A 12,893-nucleotide genomic window follows, 5' to 3' on the forward strand; every position below is an offset into this window, starting at 1 on the left:
GGTTGTAATTTGAAGAACAATATGTTTGGCTCAATAAAAGCCTAGCACAAATTGTTATAAAATTGATTTTGACTGGATGTTTCAAAAGATTCAGTAGGCTACTGTTCAACAGGTTTATTTCTTTTCAATCACATTTAATACCTGTGTCCCACATACAAGAAAATTATTACTAACAATAATTGTAATAACAATAAAAAAATGATAGTCTAATTCTTTAATGCATGAAGGATGGGCTCAAGTAATTCTGGAAATTGATTTTAAATTATATTTTTATGTGATTTTTTTTTTTTTTTTTCTATTTTGATTAAAAAAGTCTTAAAATGAGGAAAAATTAAATGCATAACAAATGTAATGCTATATCTTCATTTTGTAGTGAGGGTGTAAAAATTAGATTTAACAATTGTTAATATGATCATAATTTTAAATTATTGGCATAATTATATTATTACTTGTGTAAATTTAATTTTAAGAGTTAGATTAGATGATTTATCATTTAACAAAAATATATTTTATTCTGCAAATTTTCAAAAAATATTTCATCCTTTACTACCAAACCTACCCAATTATAATGTTTTTGGATTCACAGAAATAATAATAAAAACAAATTACATTGAAACTGAGATTAAAGAGTATTAAATAAAGCAGTGGGAGCTACATAGGAGTCCTCCAAGATAGGTAAATTCTCTCATCCTTCTTCTCTATCTTCCTGTTTTGCCATATTTTAGCATGGAGGGGCCTCGAACCAATGCTGCCGAGACTCAGGCATTTGAGATTTTCTTTTACAACCCATTTGTTTTTCACAGGATGAACAGAAGACAGCTCTTCCATCAAATTATAGCTCAATGGTTTTCGTCGATAACCGGGTTTTAATTTTGGATGACATACTTGTCCCAACTTTCCGCATTTTCAAGTTATAAATAACTACCTTATCAACTACTAAAAACTCAAAACTGAAATTCTGTTCAGGTTTCGCTGAATTTGAAACTAGGGAACATGATGAAATAGCACTAAAATCTGGTGTCTACTTAGACCCCATAACAGCAGAATATATGGTCCATGGGGTAGTCTGTAAGCACTGAACAAAGTTTAAAATCTCAAATAAATTATACTATATTATAGTATTATTTGCAATGAGAAAGATTGAATTGTGTTTGATAAGGAAACTTTGGTAGGTATAGTAATGGTTACTTCATCTAGGAAAAGATTGATTCTTACATTAACTCCTTGGACTCGAAGTTTTTTCTAATTCATATTACTAGCATAATAATCCATGAGACACGACTGTCATTAGTCACCAAAAGCGAAATATCTTATACACAATAGTTTTTACGATTTGTCTTTGTCCTCATGTTATGGACTGAAAACTATTTGGATTATCTCCATGGCGGAGCCCTCGAGTGAGAAGACAAATTTAAAATGGCTCTGTTCTGGAGCCCTCGAGTGGAAAGAGTTAATACTAGATTATTATAATTATTAAAAAAAAATTGTTAATTTTCATTATCTACATACATTTACTAGGGTCTTCATCTGACTTATCAACAGTAGAATTGTCCTGAGATCCACAATCTAATTCTCCATCGCAGACCCAATCAACTTGAATGCACTTTTTAGACAAAGCACATTGAAAGTAGCCAAATTTGCAATCACTTGGAGCTAAAACAGATAATTAAATTAAATTACATTATATTTAAATAAATGGTTAACTTTTGTTAGTATTAGAATATTCATCAGTCATTTAATTTCGTTTTAGTTTCTAAAATATTTAATAGAAATATAGTATTATGGTTAAATAAATATAGAGCTGGGTGGATAAGAAAATAGTAATGGTATTGAGTGAATCTACAACAATGAATAAATAAAACCCTCTTAAAACAGAATATAATCATTAAACAATAATGATCAATAAGCTAACATTTAATATAATAAGTACAAAGATCTCTTTTCTGTGGTAATCCTTTTGGTAATGCTGCCCAAAATCTTGGTGAGTCCAGCTCAATGCTATTTTTATGCTGAATGCTGCTTCTACATTTCACAAGACACCTGCATAAGCTCTACTTTATTTCATTGACAAATCTCAATGGATTGAAAAGTTAGCGTACCACTCTTTTTAATGTCCAAGGATTTAATTATAGTCTAAATAAAACAGCATATAATGTGTTGAATTGGCAAGGAGGTTCCTGACATAGCACAGGAAGGTCTTATAAAATAGATTTGCCAGAGCTGTGACAATTTGTATCAACATTCTTATTACTCTTTAATATTTATTTTATTATTTTTATTTTCACTAATTTTATTTATCAATACTTTACCATTACTTCTTTTATCTCATTCAGGAGCAAATCTAATATACATCACTAATCAATGTTTTATTTTCTTATTTTTGTCATGCAAACTTCTTATTTGTCTTCTTATAATCAACTGGCTCTGAAATATTTTTGTAGAAAAACTGCCAAGTCTATGTTCAAGGAGCGATCAAAATTTTCTTATTTTATCTTCCACGAGGTCACTTTGTTATGCACCAAAAAAAAGAAAAAGAAAATTCTAAATCTTCGACAAGGATTGTTGGAGGGAAAGTAAAAGGTGTGTTTAATAGTTGAAATAAAACAAGAATAAGCTAATAATCTAAAACATACAATCTACTTGAGAAGCTCTCAAGTCTAAACTTCAAATTTATACCACTACTATTCAGAATAAGAAGGAAAAGATAAAAATCAAGGCCATAAAAAAACCCATTCATAGACACAGCTGATTCCACTTTAGCAAATTATTTTAGACATGTGAGCACATGCTGTTCAAACAAAGAAAAACTGATGGTTGTCCACACCACCATGTTATTCTGTACCCCAGGACCTCCTGAAAATAGATTTGCCTGTATTTATAGAAAAGCTAGAAGAATTGAGGAACTTTTATTTCCTGTTTGATTCTATGGTCCATAAGAAACCCTCACTATGTACTAAAACAGAATTCTACTATTTACAAAGTAGTTTATGAGATGTAAATTATTCCAAATAAAATTTATTAGAATAAAAGGCTCACTAGGCTTCAAAACCAAGAACGTAACAGATTTTCCCCTTTAACTAACTCCTCATTCACAAATTTGCCAAGATTTATAAATAATTTGTAAGCACTATCGGCTCCAGGCATTGAAGGTATGGGGGAATTCTGGAAAATTCACGTAGCCTTTATGATTTCTGATACAGAAACTAGATCATTTGAAGATCTAATAAAGTAAAAGGACATTCCTACTTACCAGGAGTTAATTGATTTTGTTACCAAGCAGACTGCAGGAAAGTGAGATGATGGCTTGGGAAGATGAATTGGTACATCTACAGTAAAAGTGAAAGATATAAAAAAAAAAAAAAAAATTGGTATGTGGATGAAACTTGGTAAAAGCATTTATTTTATCATTGCAATAAAGCATTAAAGTTTCCTTAAAAAATCTAGAACTGGAAGTTTTGTAGAGGAGGGAATGGGACAAATCTGGGTTTTTTAAAATGAAAAATTAGTATTAGTACCTGAGACACATGTTTCTTGACTATTTTTTTCTACTGAATGTAATGGTCATTAAAGCAAGCCAAAATAACCCTAAAAAATGTTATACTTTCTTATAAACGCAAATTCACTTTTTCTATTATTTTATCATAATAATAGAAGTTCAATCAAAGTTTTTCACTAATAACTAGAAAACTAAGGATTTTTTGGAAATTAATATTTTATATAAAATTAAAATAGACAAAATTTCCAACAAAATGTGAATATTACATTTTATTTTCGGACAGTCTGTGATGCTACTAGACAGCTCTTTAAAAATAGTTCAGATATCGAAGATTAAAATACGGCATTCACAGGAAGTAAGTATGGAAGTTTTTCCTCAATAATTCTACATGTTTTATGGAATGATGAATTCATGAATTGACCGGTTAAGCTGATTCTAGAGAAATGGTAATGAAACGGCATTGGTAATATAATGTGGAATAGTTCTGTTTAGGGAATGGAATGGGTTGGAACAGGTACACTGAAATTGGTAACCACACATCCCTACTTGTCACTACAACAACCAATCTCTAGTATTTTTTATTGAAATATTTATTGAGGAGTTGTTGAAGCTGTTACATCTTAAATATCAAAAGGGACTCTTCTGAAACGAGAGTAGGCCCATTTATTATTAAAAGGTTAATTTAAAAAGTTTAACCTGAGGTTACTAAAGTCGAAATCAACTTAACTATATTGTCTAACTTAAAAAGTATGAAAACCTCGCCATCCTTGAACATTCAGTATCACAATTTCGGCATATTAGATTTTGACAAAGGTCATATACATTGGTTATTAATTAAATTAAATTAATTAACTTCCAACAAAGGCCACATTAAACAGCCTGAGAAACACTTTAGTGTAAGAGAATTGTTATGGAATGTAAAAAAACATATACAAGCTATTAGGACTGTTAATAACTAAATTTGTAATATTAGCAACTCCTAGTACATGTTAGTTGACAACAAATTCTTTGACTTTCAAGCAGTACCCCCACATAGGGTGTGGGACAAGTCTACTTCTCTACTTTATTGGCTTCTTTTCTCTTAGGTTTTTAGACTGTCCACACTCATAAATCTTGAATCTTTTCTGGTCACAAACTGTTACAAAAAAGAGGAAATTGCAAAATTTTATTACAATATGATTGTTCTGAAAAGGAAGTTATTGAACAACTCAGCATCCAATTAAACCATATATATAATTTATTTTTTTTAAAGGAGGGTTTATCTGAGGTTACCAACTTATTTTAACCATAATGGGGGTCAAGGCATCATTTCTTGAAGAGTTTTGCTTTTCTTCTCTCCAATACACTCAATATACTCTTGGTAGGAAATTCTGGGATGGGCTCGTGGCCTCCTCCTAGTGGATAGAGCTTCCATGGTTCTCTTTCAATCTCCGACCGACAAAAGCACAGCTTTACTCTTATTCATTCCTGACAGGATCCCTCCAGATCTTTTCAATGGCTGGCCACAGGGATTTCATTTGTCACCTGGCTGTCTTGCTAGTTCAGCATAAACTAACTTTCACTTCCATAAGCGAGGGTTAGGAAGTATATACACTTGTATATGTACCTCAGCCACAGGCCAATTTTTCCACTTGTCCCTTTGCATGGCCCAATTTTTATCAAGACAATTCTTTTACCTCTCTGTCATTCCATCTCTGCTTACAACCATGCCCAGATATTTAAATGCACTTACATTTTTAAAAAAATCTCTGTTTTAGGTCACACTTGCATTTATTTCATCACACCCTTTTTATGGCCATGCCTTTTCAATAGAGTTCCTTCCCTCATCAACTTATTGTTGTATGTTTTCCTGTGAGTTAGCTACTAGAACTGTATATTCTGTAAAAATCATAGCTTGATCTGATATTGTGATCTAATTTCTATGCCCTATTCTCAAATCATCACAGTTCTTGGAATTCTTTTCTTGCTTATTTTTAATATTTCGCCCATAAAAGCAATAACCAACAGCAGATATATACTTTCCTCCTATTTAACTTCAACTTGTTAGTAAAAAGGTCAGGATTCTTTTGTTTTCAGAGATTGAGTTTGAGATCATCATTTAAGCATAGATACAATAAGTATTCCAATCTTGTGTTATCTTTTTCAAATCTAAAATCTTTTGGTAATAGCCCTTGAAGTGCCTCTATAATTTCTTCATCCCCATACTTATAAATTTGGGAGCTATGCTATCCCTTCCTGAGGTTTTACCCTGTTTTTTTCACTAGGAGTCTCAAGCAAAATTTCAGCAATTTTTTACATGAAATGCTTGCTCACATGTCATGTAACTCAATTTGTCTAAATTAAGAAAAAAAACGAATAACAAAGAATCTTCTGAAATCAAAACATAGAAATGACTACAAAAAACTACGGACAATATTTAATTTATAGAAGTAATTTTATACTCGTATTTACGGTTACAGTTGTTATTTATACATGTAAGGTCCAGTAAAAAAATATACACTCAACGTATAAAATTGAAGTTTTTATAAGATTTAAAAGTAAATTCGTGGCACAATGTTTTAGACTTCTTTTTATGTTATTAGATTGGCAAAAATCTTTAAATGGCCTTTGATCTGTTTGATAGTTTACGAAATCAGATTTTGTAAAGAAATCTTGTTTATGCTGTGATTAAGTACAAACTCCATGTTTGTTTGTCTATTGTCAGATGTATTAATGCATTGATACCACCTCAGTTTTTTTCCCACTGTTGAAGAGAGATTATATTTTTCGTTTTTTATACTGTATGGCTTTGTGTGAATTAGTTTTTTTTTTTATATAAAGCCGCGCGGAACTCATCTCACTGGAATTGAGTAGGAAAGGATAATGAACCCAAGAAGAGGTGGCTCGTGAGATAAACCGCTCTCAGAGTATAGTCAAAAACTTTTTAAATTGCATCCTAGACATATATGGGAGAAAGAAACGAGATGGAAGACCTCCAATTTTTTCCAATCATGTGAAACGGGCGGTTTTGAGGGAAGTTGCGAAAACGGGAGCATCCTCAGCACAGATTCAATTTAGAGACGATTCAATTAAGGATGCTAGCAATGGTGAGGAAGTAGATAACTGAATCCACAGCTCAAAAAACTTCATTTGCAGCGACGACAGCAGTTTGCTAAACGATATATTCAAGATAGCAAAAAATGTTCAAGTGTTACTTTCAGTGATGAAAACAAAATAACATTGATGGTCCATATGGTTTTAATGGTGACTGGCATGACCTTAGAAAGGAAAAAAAAAAATTCACGAAAGTCGCATTGGTGTGGCGAAGTAATGGTATGGGCTGCTTTTAATGAAAAAGGAAAGTTATGAATTTCATTCATTTCCAGCAAAATGAATGCTGTTAGTTATCAAAATGTTGTTGAAGAGTTCTTTTTGCCGTTTATTACAATGTTGGAAGATGAAGAAATCATTTTTCAGCAGGATAACGCGCCGATTCATATAGCACGTTCTAGAAAACAATGGTTTCAGGATTTCGGGATCAATGTTTTGATTGACCAGCTCTTAGTCCGGATCTCAATCCAATTAAAAAGTTTTGGGGAATCATGGCTAGAGAAATCTACGACCTACAGAAGCCAGAAATCCAAAATATTGACGAGTTCCGCACGGCATTATTTAAAAAAAAATTAATTCACACAAAGCCAAATAGTATAAAAACGAACAATATAATCTCTCTTCGACAGTTGGCAAAAATTGAGGTGGTATCAATCCATTAATACACCTGACAATAGAAAAACAGACATGGAGTTTATATTGATACACACTGTCAATCAGAAATCTTCCAGTATGGAGTTCATACTTATTCACAGCATAAACAATATTTCTTTACAAAATTTGATGTTCGTAAACTATCAAACAGATCAAAGGCCATTAAAAGCTTCTTGCCAATCTAATAACATAAAAACAATCTAAAAACATTATTGTGCTATGAATTTACTTTTAAATTTTATACGCTGAACCTATATTTGTTCACAGGGATGTACAGTTATACATACAAATATACAATAAAAAATGTAAATAGTAAGAATGAAACAATTAAATACATGAAACGGTACTAAATAGTCAATGGTTAAGATTGGTACATACGGCAATTTTTGGGTTCATCTGAGCCATCTTCACAATCAGGCGTGGAATCACAATGCCAAAGCAATGGGATACATTTTCCCGAATCACACTTGAATTGATGGGGTCCACAGCTGCCTAAAAAAGAAAATTAATTAATTAACATACAATTCTATTTATTTATCATGGCAGGAATAAAGTAATAATAATAAAAAAAGCATAATTAAAAGGTCTACATAAATGATCTCAGCAGTAATAACTGACCAAATGGAAATGAAAAATTAGGATTTGGCGACAAATCTTGAGGGTCACTGATGTATTAAAAATAAATAACTTAATAAGACTAGTTAAGTAACATATTTCATCTCATATATTTAAGAGAAAGATTTTTGGCTGAAATATATGCTTGTTGGCCCTTCCTTGGTACCTGCACTAACAAGACTACGGAGGTTGTCTTAGTAGTAGAATCGCCAATTTCAATGAAACTTTTTGTATGTAATACTAGGTCAAAAATATTAAATAGATGTCCGAGCGTTCTTGACAATGCATACTCCGAACCAGGAAAAATATTACTTTATAGAATTCCAACCATTTTTACCCTTCCCTTATCTATGTATAAAATACATAACAATGTATAATCTGTCGTAAAAAAATTCGAATCTGAGTTTCAATTCCTAATAACCAATAATACCAAATGGTCTACGTATTTGTTTTTATGTGAGTATGTGAACAGTCTAGCTCACTACTTCTATCTCACTAATTCACAAGAGTTTTGTTAATTTGTACATTCCAATAATTGTAGCCTGTCAATATTATAAAATTAACGTTTGCGTCTTACATGTGAGCATCAATCACCATCATTCGGTAAAAAATAGAACGATTGAGTGAATGATCGATCTGACCCTCGTCCCAAGCACTCCAGTCAGTACACCTCTCGTCCCATTGTTCCATTTAAAAGTATCTTCAGAAACACCTTTAGAGAAGGATATAGACTTGAGTTGTAATTGGAAGTTACGTTGTTTTGTAATGCTGGCTTCGATAAAACAACTGAATTAGTGATATAAGAAGAATACTTTACTTAGGTATTAAGATTCAAGTTATATTTTATTACTGTTGTCCTTCAAACTGATTTTAAAGATTTTAGATTGAAAACTAAAAAAACCGAGCATAAAAAAACTTTAAGCTGTACAAAAATCGGAAAAATGTGAAAAATCGATTCAATAAACTGACACTTCCGATCATTCGATTCAATCGAAAATAATTGAAGTAACATCTAAGTATGTACAACATAAACCCCAACATATCCCATACCCGCTTTAAATATGTAATTTCAGTTTGGAACGACTTTTCGTTTTCTAGCTATAATGTTCTCAAGCACACTATTTTAACTCAAATGTATATTCCATATACATGTAGGTTAATGAAAGTTGAAAAGAGATTTATTTTAATTTGTTTTCGCGAATATTTCCAAAATTTGAGGTTTATCAAAAACATGATTGTATTTAAATCTCTATTTATTTTTAAAGGTAAAATCAATAGTTATGGGGCAAACCCGGCCTGGCTTCTTTGGGAGCCCAAGGCTAAATAATAGAGGCTCCTAACCAAGATGGTCCCTCTTGAAAATGTTAAAAAATTTCAAGCCTGAAAATCACATATTCCACTACTTTGGTGATTAAAAAGCACTAGGGAAAAGGCAAGATCGTTAAAAAAATTAAGCTTTTCTGATGTAGTTTACTTACGTCTACAATATATTTCTCAATTATTACGTTCACTTATCAATACATAACATATATAGTAAGGGAAGTATCACATATATAGTGAAAAGATCGAGATCGCGAAAAATGTCAACTCAGTTCCTACGTGAAACTGAGTTTTCCTCATACTCCCTCATAGTACAAGAAGAAAAAGAAATATTTTGAAAAAATATAAAAAACAAAAATAAAAAACTAGTATTAGAACTGACAAAAAAGAAACTTGTTGCCAAACTTGTCCTGCGCCGCGCGTTCCTAAATTCAACTTCGGTAACTCGAAATTCGAATTATTTACGGTTAGTTTTTTATACCTTCTTTTTATTTACTACATTTTTACCACTCTGAAATTTGAAAAAAACTCAAGTTTCATCTAATTGGGAGAGTTGTATGCGGTCGTTTAATTGAAAAATTCAATTATTGTTGGTTTTACTCTTATACATGAAAGTTACTTTAGTAACAAACATCATTATTAGTAGAAAAAATATAAGACTAAGAAGTAGGTAGTAATTAAATTTTATTGAACAATGTAATAAAATAACAAACGAACAGTTTAGTAATTAAAAAGTTTTTCAAATATCAATATTTACCGACATATACATAATAATAATAACATATTAGGTTTTTCGTAAGATTATTAGTTTTCATGATATTTGCAAAATATATTCAATAAATGTTGATTTCTCGGTGTTCGGACAAAACATTTGGTTTATAACAGCTATATTTCAGGAACTATTAGATGTACAGATGTCTATTCGGAATCAAATTAAAGCTTGTTAAACGTTTTAAAAAAAAGGTTATTAGTTTTTTTGTAGGAATAGTAGTTTTCATAGTTGCAAAATATATTCAGAAAATGTCAATTTCTCGTTTTGTTGACGAAAAGTTTTCCTCATCATGGCTATATCTCAGGAACTATTGGATGTACAGATGTCTGTTAGAAATCAAATTAAAGGTTGTTGAACGTTATAAAAAAAATGTTATTATTGGTTTTTTTGTAGGAATAGTAATTTTCATGATATTTGCAAAATATATTCACAAAATGTCGATTTCTCGTTTTTCTGACAAAACGTTTTGCTTATGAAGGCTATATCTCAGGAACTATTGGATGTACAGATGTCTGTTAGAAATCAAATTAAAGCTTGTTAAAAGTTCTAAAAATAAGGTTATTAGTTTTTTTGTAGGAATAGTAGTTTTCATGATATTTGCGAAATATATTCAGAAAATGTCAATTTCTCTATTGGATGTACAGATGTCTGTTAGAAATCAAATTAAAGCTTGTTGAACTTAATAAAAAAAAAAAAAAAAAATTCCAATTTAAATAAACTATTAACCTAGCCAAACAATGTTTGGCCATTTTTTCGTAGAAACCAGATTTTTTTAGGGATCATCTGGAGGCGAAAGCTGAATACCTGACCAAGCCTGTACCGGAGATGAGATAAAATTTATGGAATTTAAAATTAATTAAATAAAATGTAAACATTGCTTTAAAAATCATGGAATTTAGATATTCGAGGGAGGCAATACTACTTTAAGATTTGATTTGTTTGTTTAAAAATCAAATTATGACCAAATGCTTCTTTGATTATAAACCAAATTTTCAGTAAAACCAGTGCCGGGTCTAGAAATGTTCAGAGGGGGCACACCTGTTTCTTTACCAGGTGAATTTCATATACACATAAAGACCTTAATATTTCCTGTGTAACCGATCTAGCCAGAACCAGATATCATTCCTACTATAGGGTGTTTTTTTAAGCCCGATAGAACTTGAAATTGTAAAAAATAACACAAAAAATTAAATTGTAATCAAAATTTTTTTTTTATTCGAAAGATCAATACGTGACATTAACATTTGAAAATGATTTCGGGCATATGGGCACCGCGGCTGTTCTTGACGAAGCGCATTCTGGACGTCCAATTTTGGGCCACTTTTTCGAGCACTGCTGGCCGTATGTCACGAATAACACGAACAATGCTGGCCTCCAAGGCGTCAATTGTTGCTGGTTTATCAGCATAAACCAGTGACTTCACGTAGCCCCACAGGAAATAATCGAGAGGTGTCAAATCGCACGACCATATGCGGCAATTTTGCTTATTAACAAACCCGTTAAGCCAAAAATGCGCCTCATCGCTGAACACAATTTTACAGAATGCGCTTCGTCAAGAACAGCCGCGGTGCCCATATGCCCGAAATCATTTTCAAATGTTAATGTCACGTATTGATCTTTCGAATAAAAAAAAATTTTTGATTACAATTTAATTTTTTGTGTTATTTTTTACAATTTCAAGTTCTATCGGGCTTAAAAAAACACCCTATACGAAGTAACAAGATTTATAACCTTGCATCCCCTTCCATTCCTGACAATCCTCCGAGGCGCCTAAAAAGAAGATGACCACCAGACCTGCAAGTGTAAAAACGTCATTACTAGTGAGTGCTACCAACGAGTAGTCCACTACACGCCTGTATCATTGGCGTGGTTGGACTCAAGCTGAGGAGTTTTACTCATAATATATTTCACTATAGATTTTATTTCCTAGGAAGTTGTTTGTTCTTTTTATTAAGATGTTAAGGTGAAAATAAACTTCCTTTAAAATATTATCAATATTCTGTATTTGTTTGTAACATCGTTTCGGGTTTCCCCATCTTCGAGAATTAATATTCCTCATTGTTTAGTACGACCATTTCTTTATGAAATTTTAATTAAGTGACCATATGACAAAATTTCAAAAAGATATGGATGTACTTAACAATGAAGAATTTTGGTAATTGAAGATAGGGAAACACGAAACGTTGTAAAACAAATATAGAATATTGATAATATTTTTAAGGATGTTTATTTTTCACCTTAACATCTTAACAAAAAGATATTTCACTTAGGCGTACTATGGAGACATTTGAAAGACGTAAGCCGACAATTGACGCAAAATAGAGGAGACTGGGGTTTCGGTTTTGGATCCTTTGGTTAATATGTAGGAGTACTGGTACTGGTATTTGGTGGGGGGAACAAGTCCGCCAAGTGTTTTTGCCGACCCCTGATGGCTACCTAGGTTGCCGCCGTGTACTAACCAAGGTGGGAGTGCCAAGATTCATTCTTCAAGGCCGCCAAAAAATGAATGTTTAACTTTAAATTTAAAGATTATTAGTTGTTTTTTTTTCAGTTCTTATGTTATGTTTTTATAAATAAAAGTTTTTTTGTTGTTTTTTTAAAAGTTTTATCAGTCCCGCTGTCATGTTCTTCCAACAAGGCTTCGGAGCCATAACTCTTAAGTTTAATACTAAAACATTTAATAGGAATACATATATTTAACAACTTATCATAACATGAGCACTTTCTAAGCTTTTAACATGACTATACATATATTAAAATATTACACCATCAGTGATAGAGCATCAGGAACATTTTGTAAGGTTACTACAAAATCTTAACTGTTTTCTCTAACAACACAAACATAACCATTGCATTGTGCTTCTTCAGAATGAGAAATAAGACGACGAAACCTCTTCACTTCTGGAAATTTTTATAACAACATAAAAATATAACTTTTTGTTCATA

The 12,893-nt window shown here is 31.6% G+C and overlaps 1 protein-coding gene across 3 annotated transcripts in view; it reads right to left on the bottom strand.

The window, feature by feature from the left end:
- Positions 1-12,893, bottom strand: part of LRP1 (LDL receptor protein 1) — a 273,932-nt gene that overhangs the window by 225,936 nt on the left and 35,103 nt on the right. For all 3 annotated transcript variants that reach the window (XM_067046122.1, XM_067046121.1, XM_067046123.1), the window contains exons 2-3: positions 7,619-7,732; positions 1,510-1,653 (exon numbers count right to left, since the gene is read on the bottom strand). In XM_067046122.1, coding sequence (XP_066902223.1) covers positions 1,510-1,653; positions 7,619-7,732 — 258 coding nt within the window. The remainder of the gene's footprint in view (positions 1-1,509; positions 1,654-7,618; positions 7,733-12,893) is intronic.

Source organism: Halyomorpha halys, unplaced genomic scaffold (assembly GCF_000696795.3).
Source record: "Halyomorpha halys isolate HHAL.00 unplaced genomic scaffold, Hhal_1.1 Scaffold384.1, whole genome shotgun sequence".
NCBI lineage: Eukaryota > Metazoa > Arthropoda > Insecta > Hemiptera > Pentatomidae > Halyomorpha > Halyomorpha halys.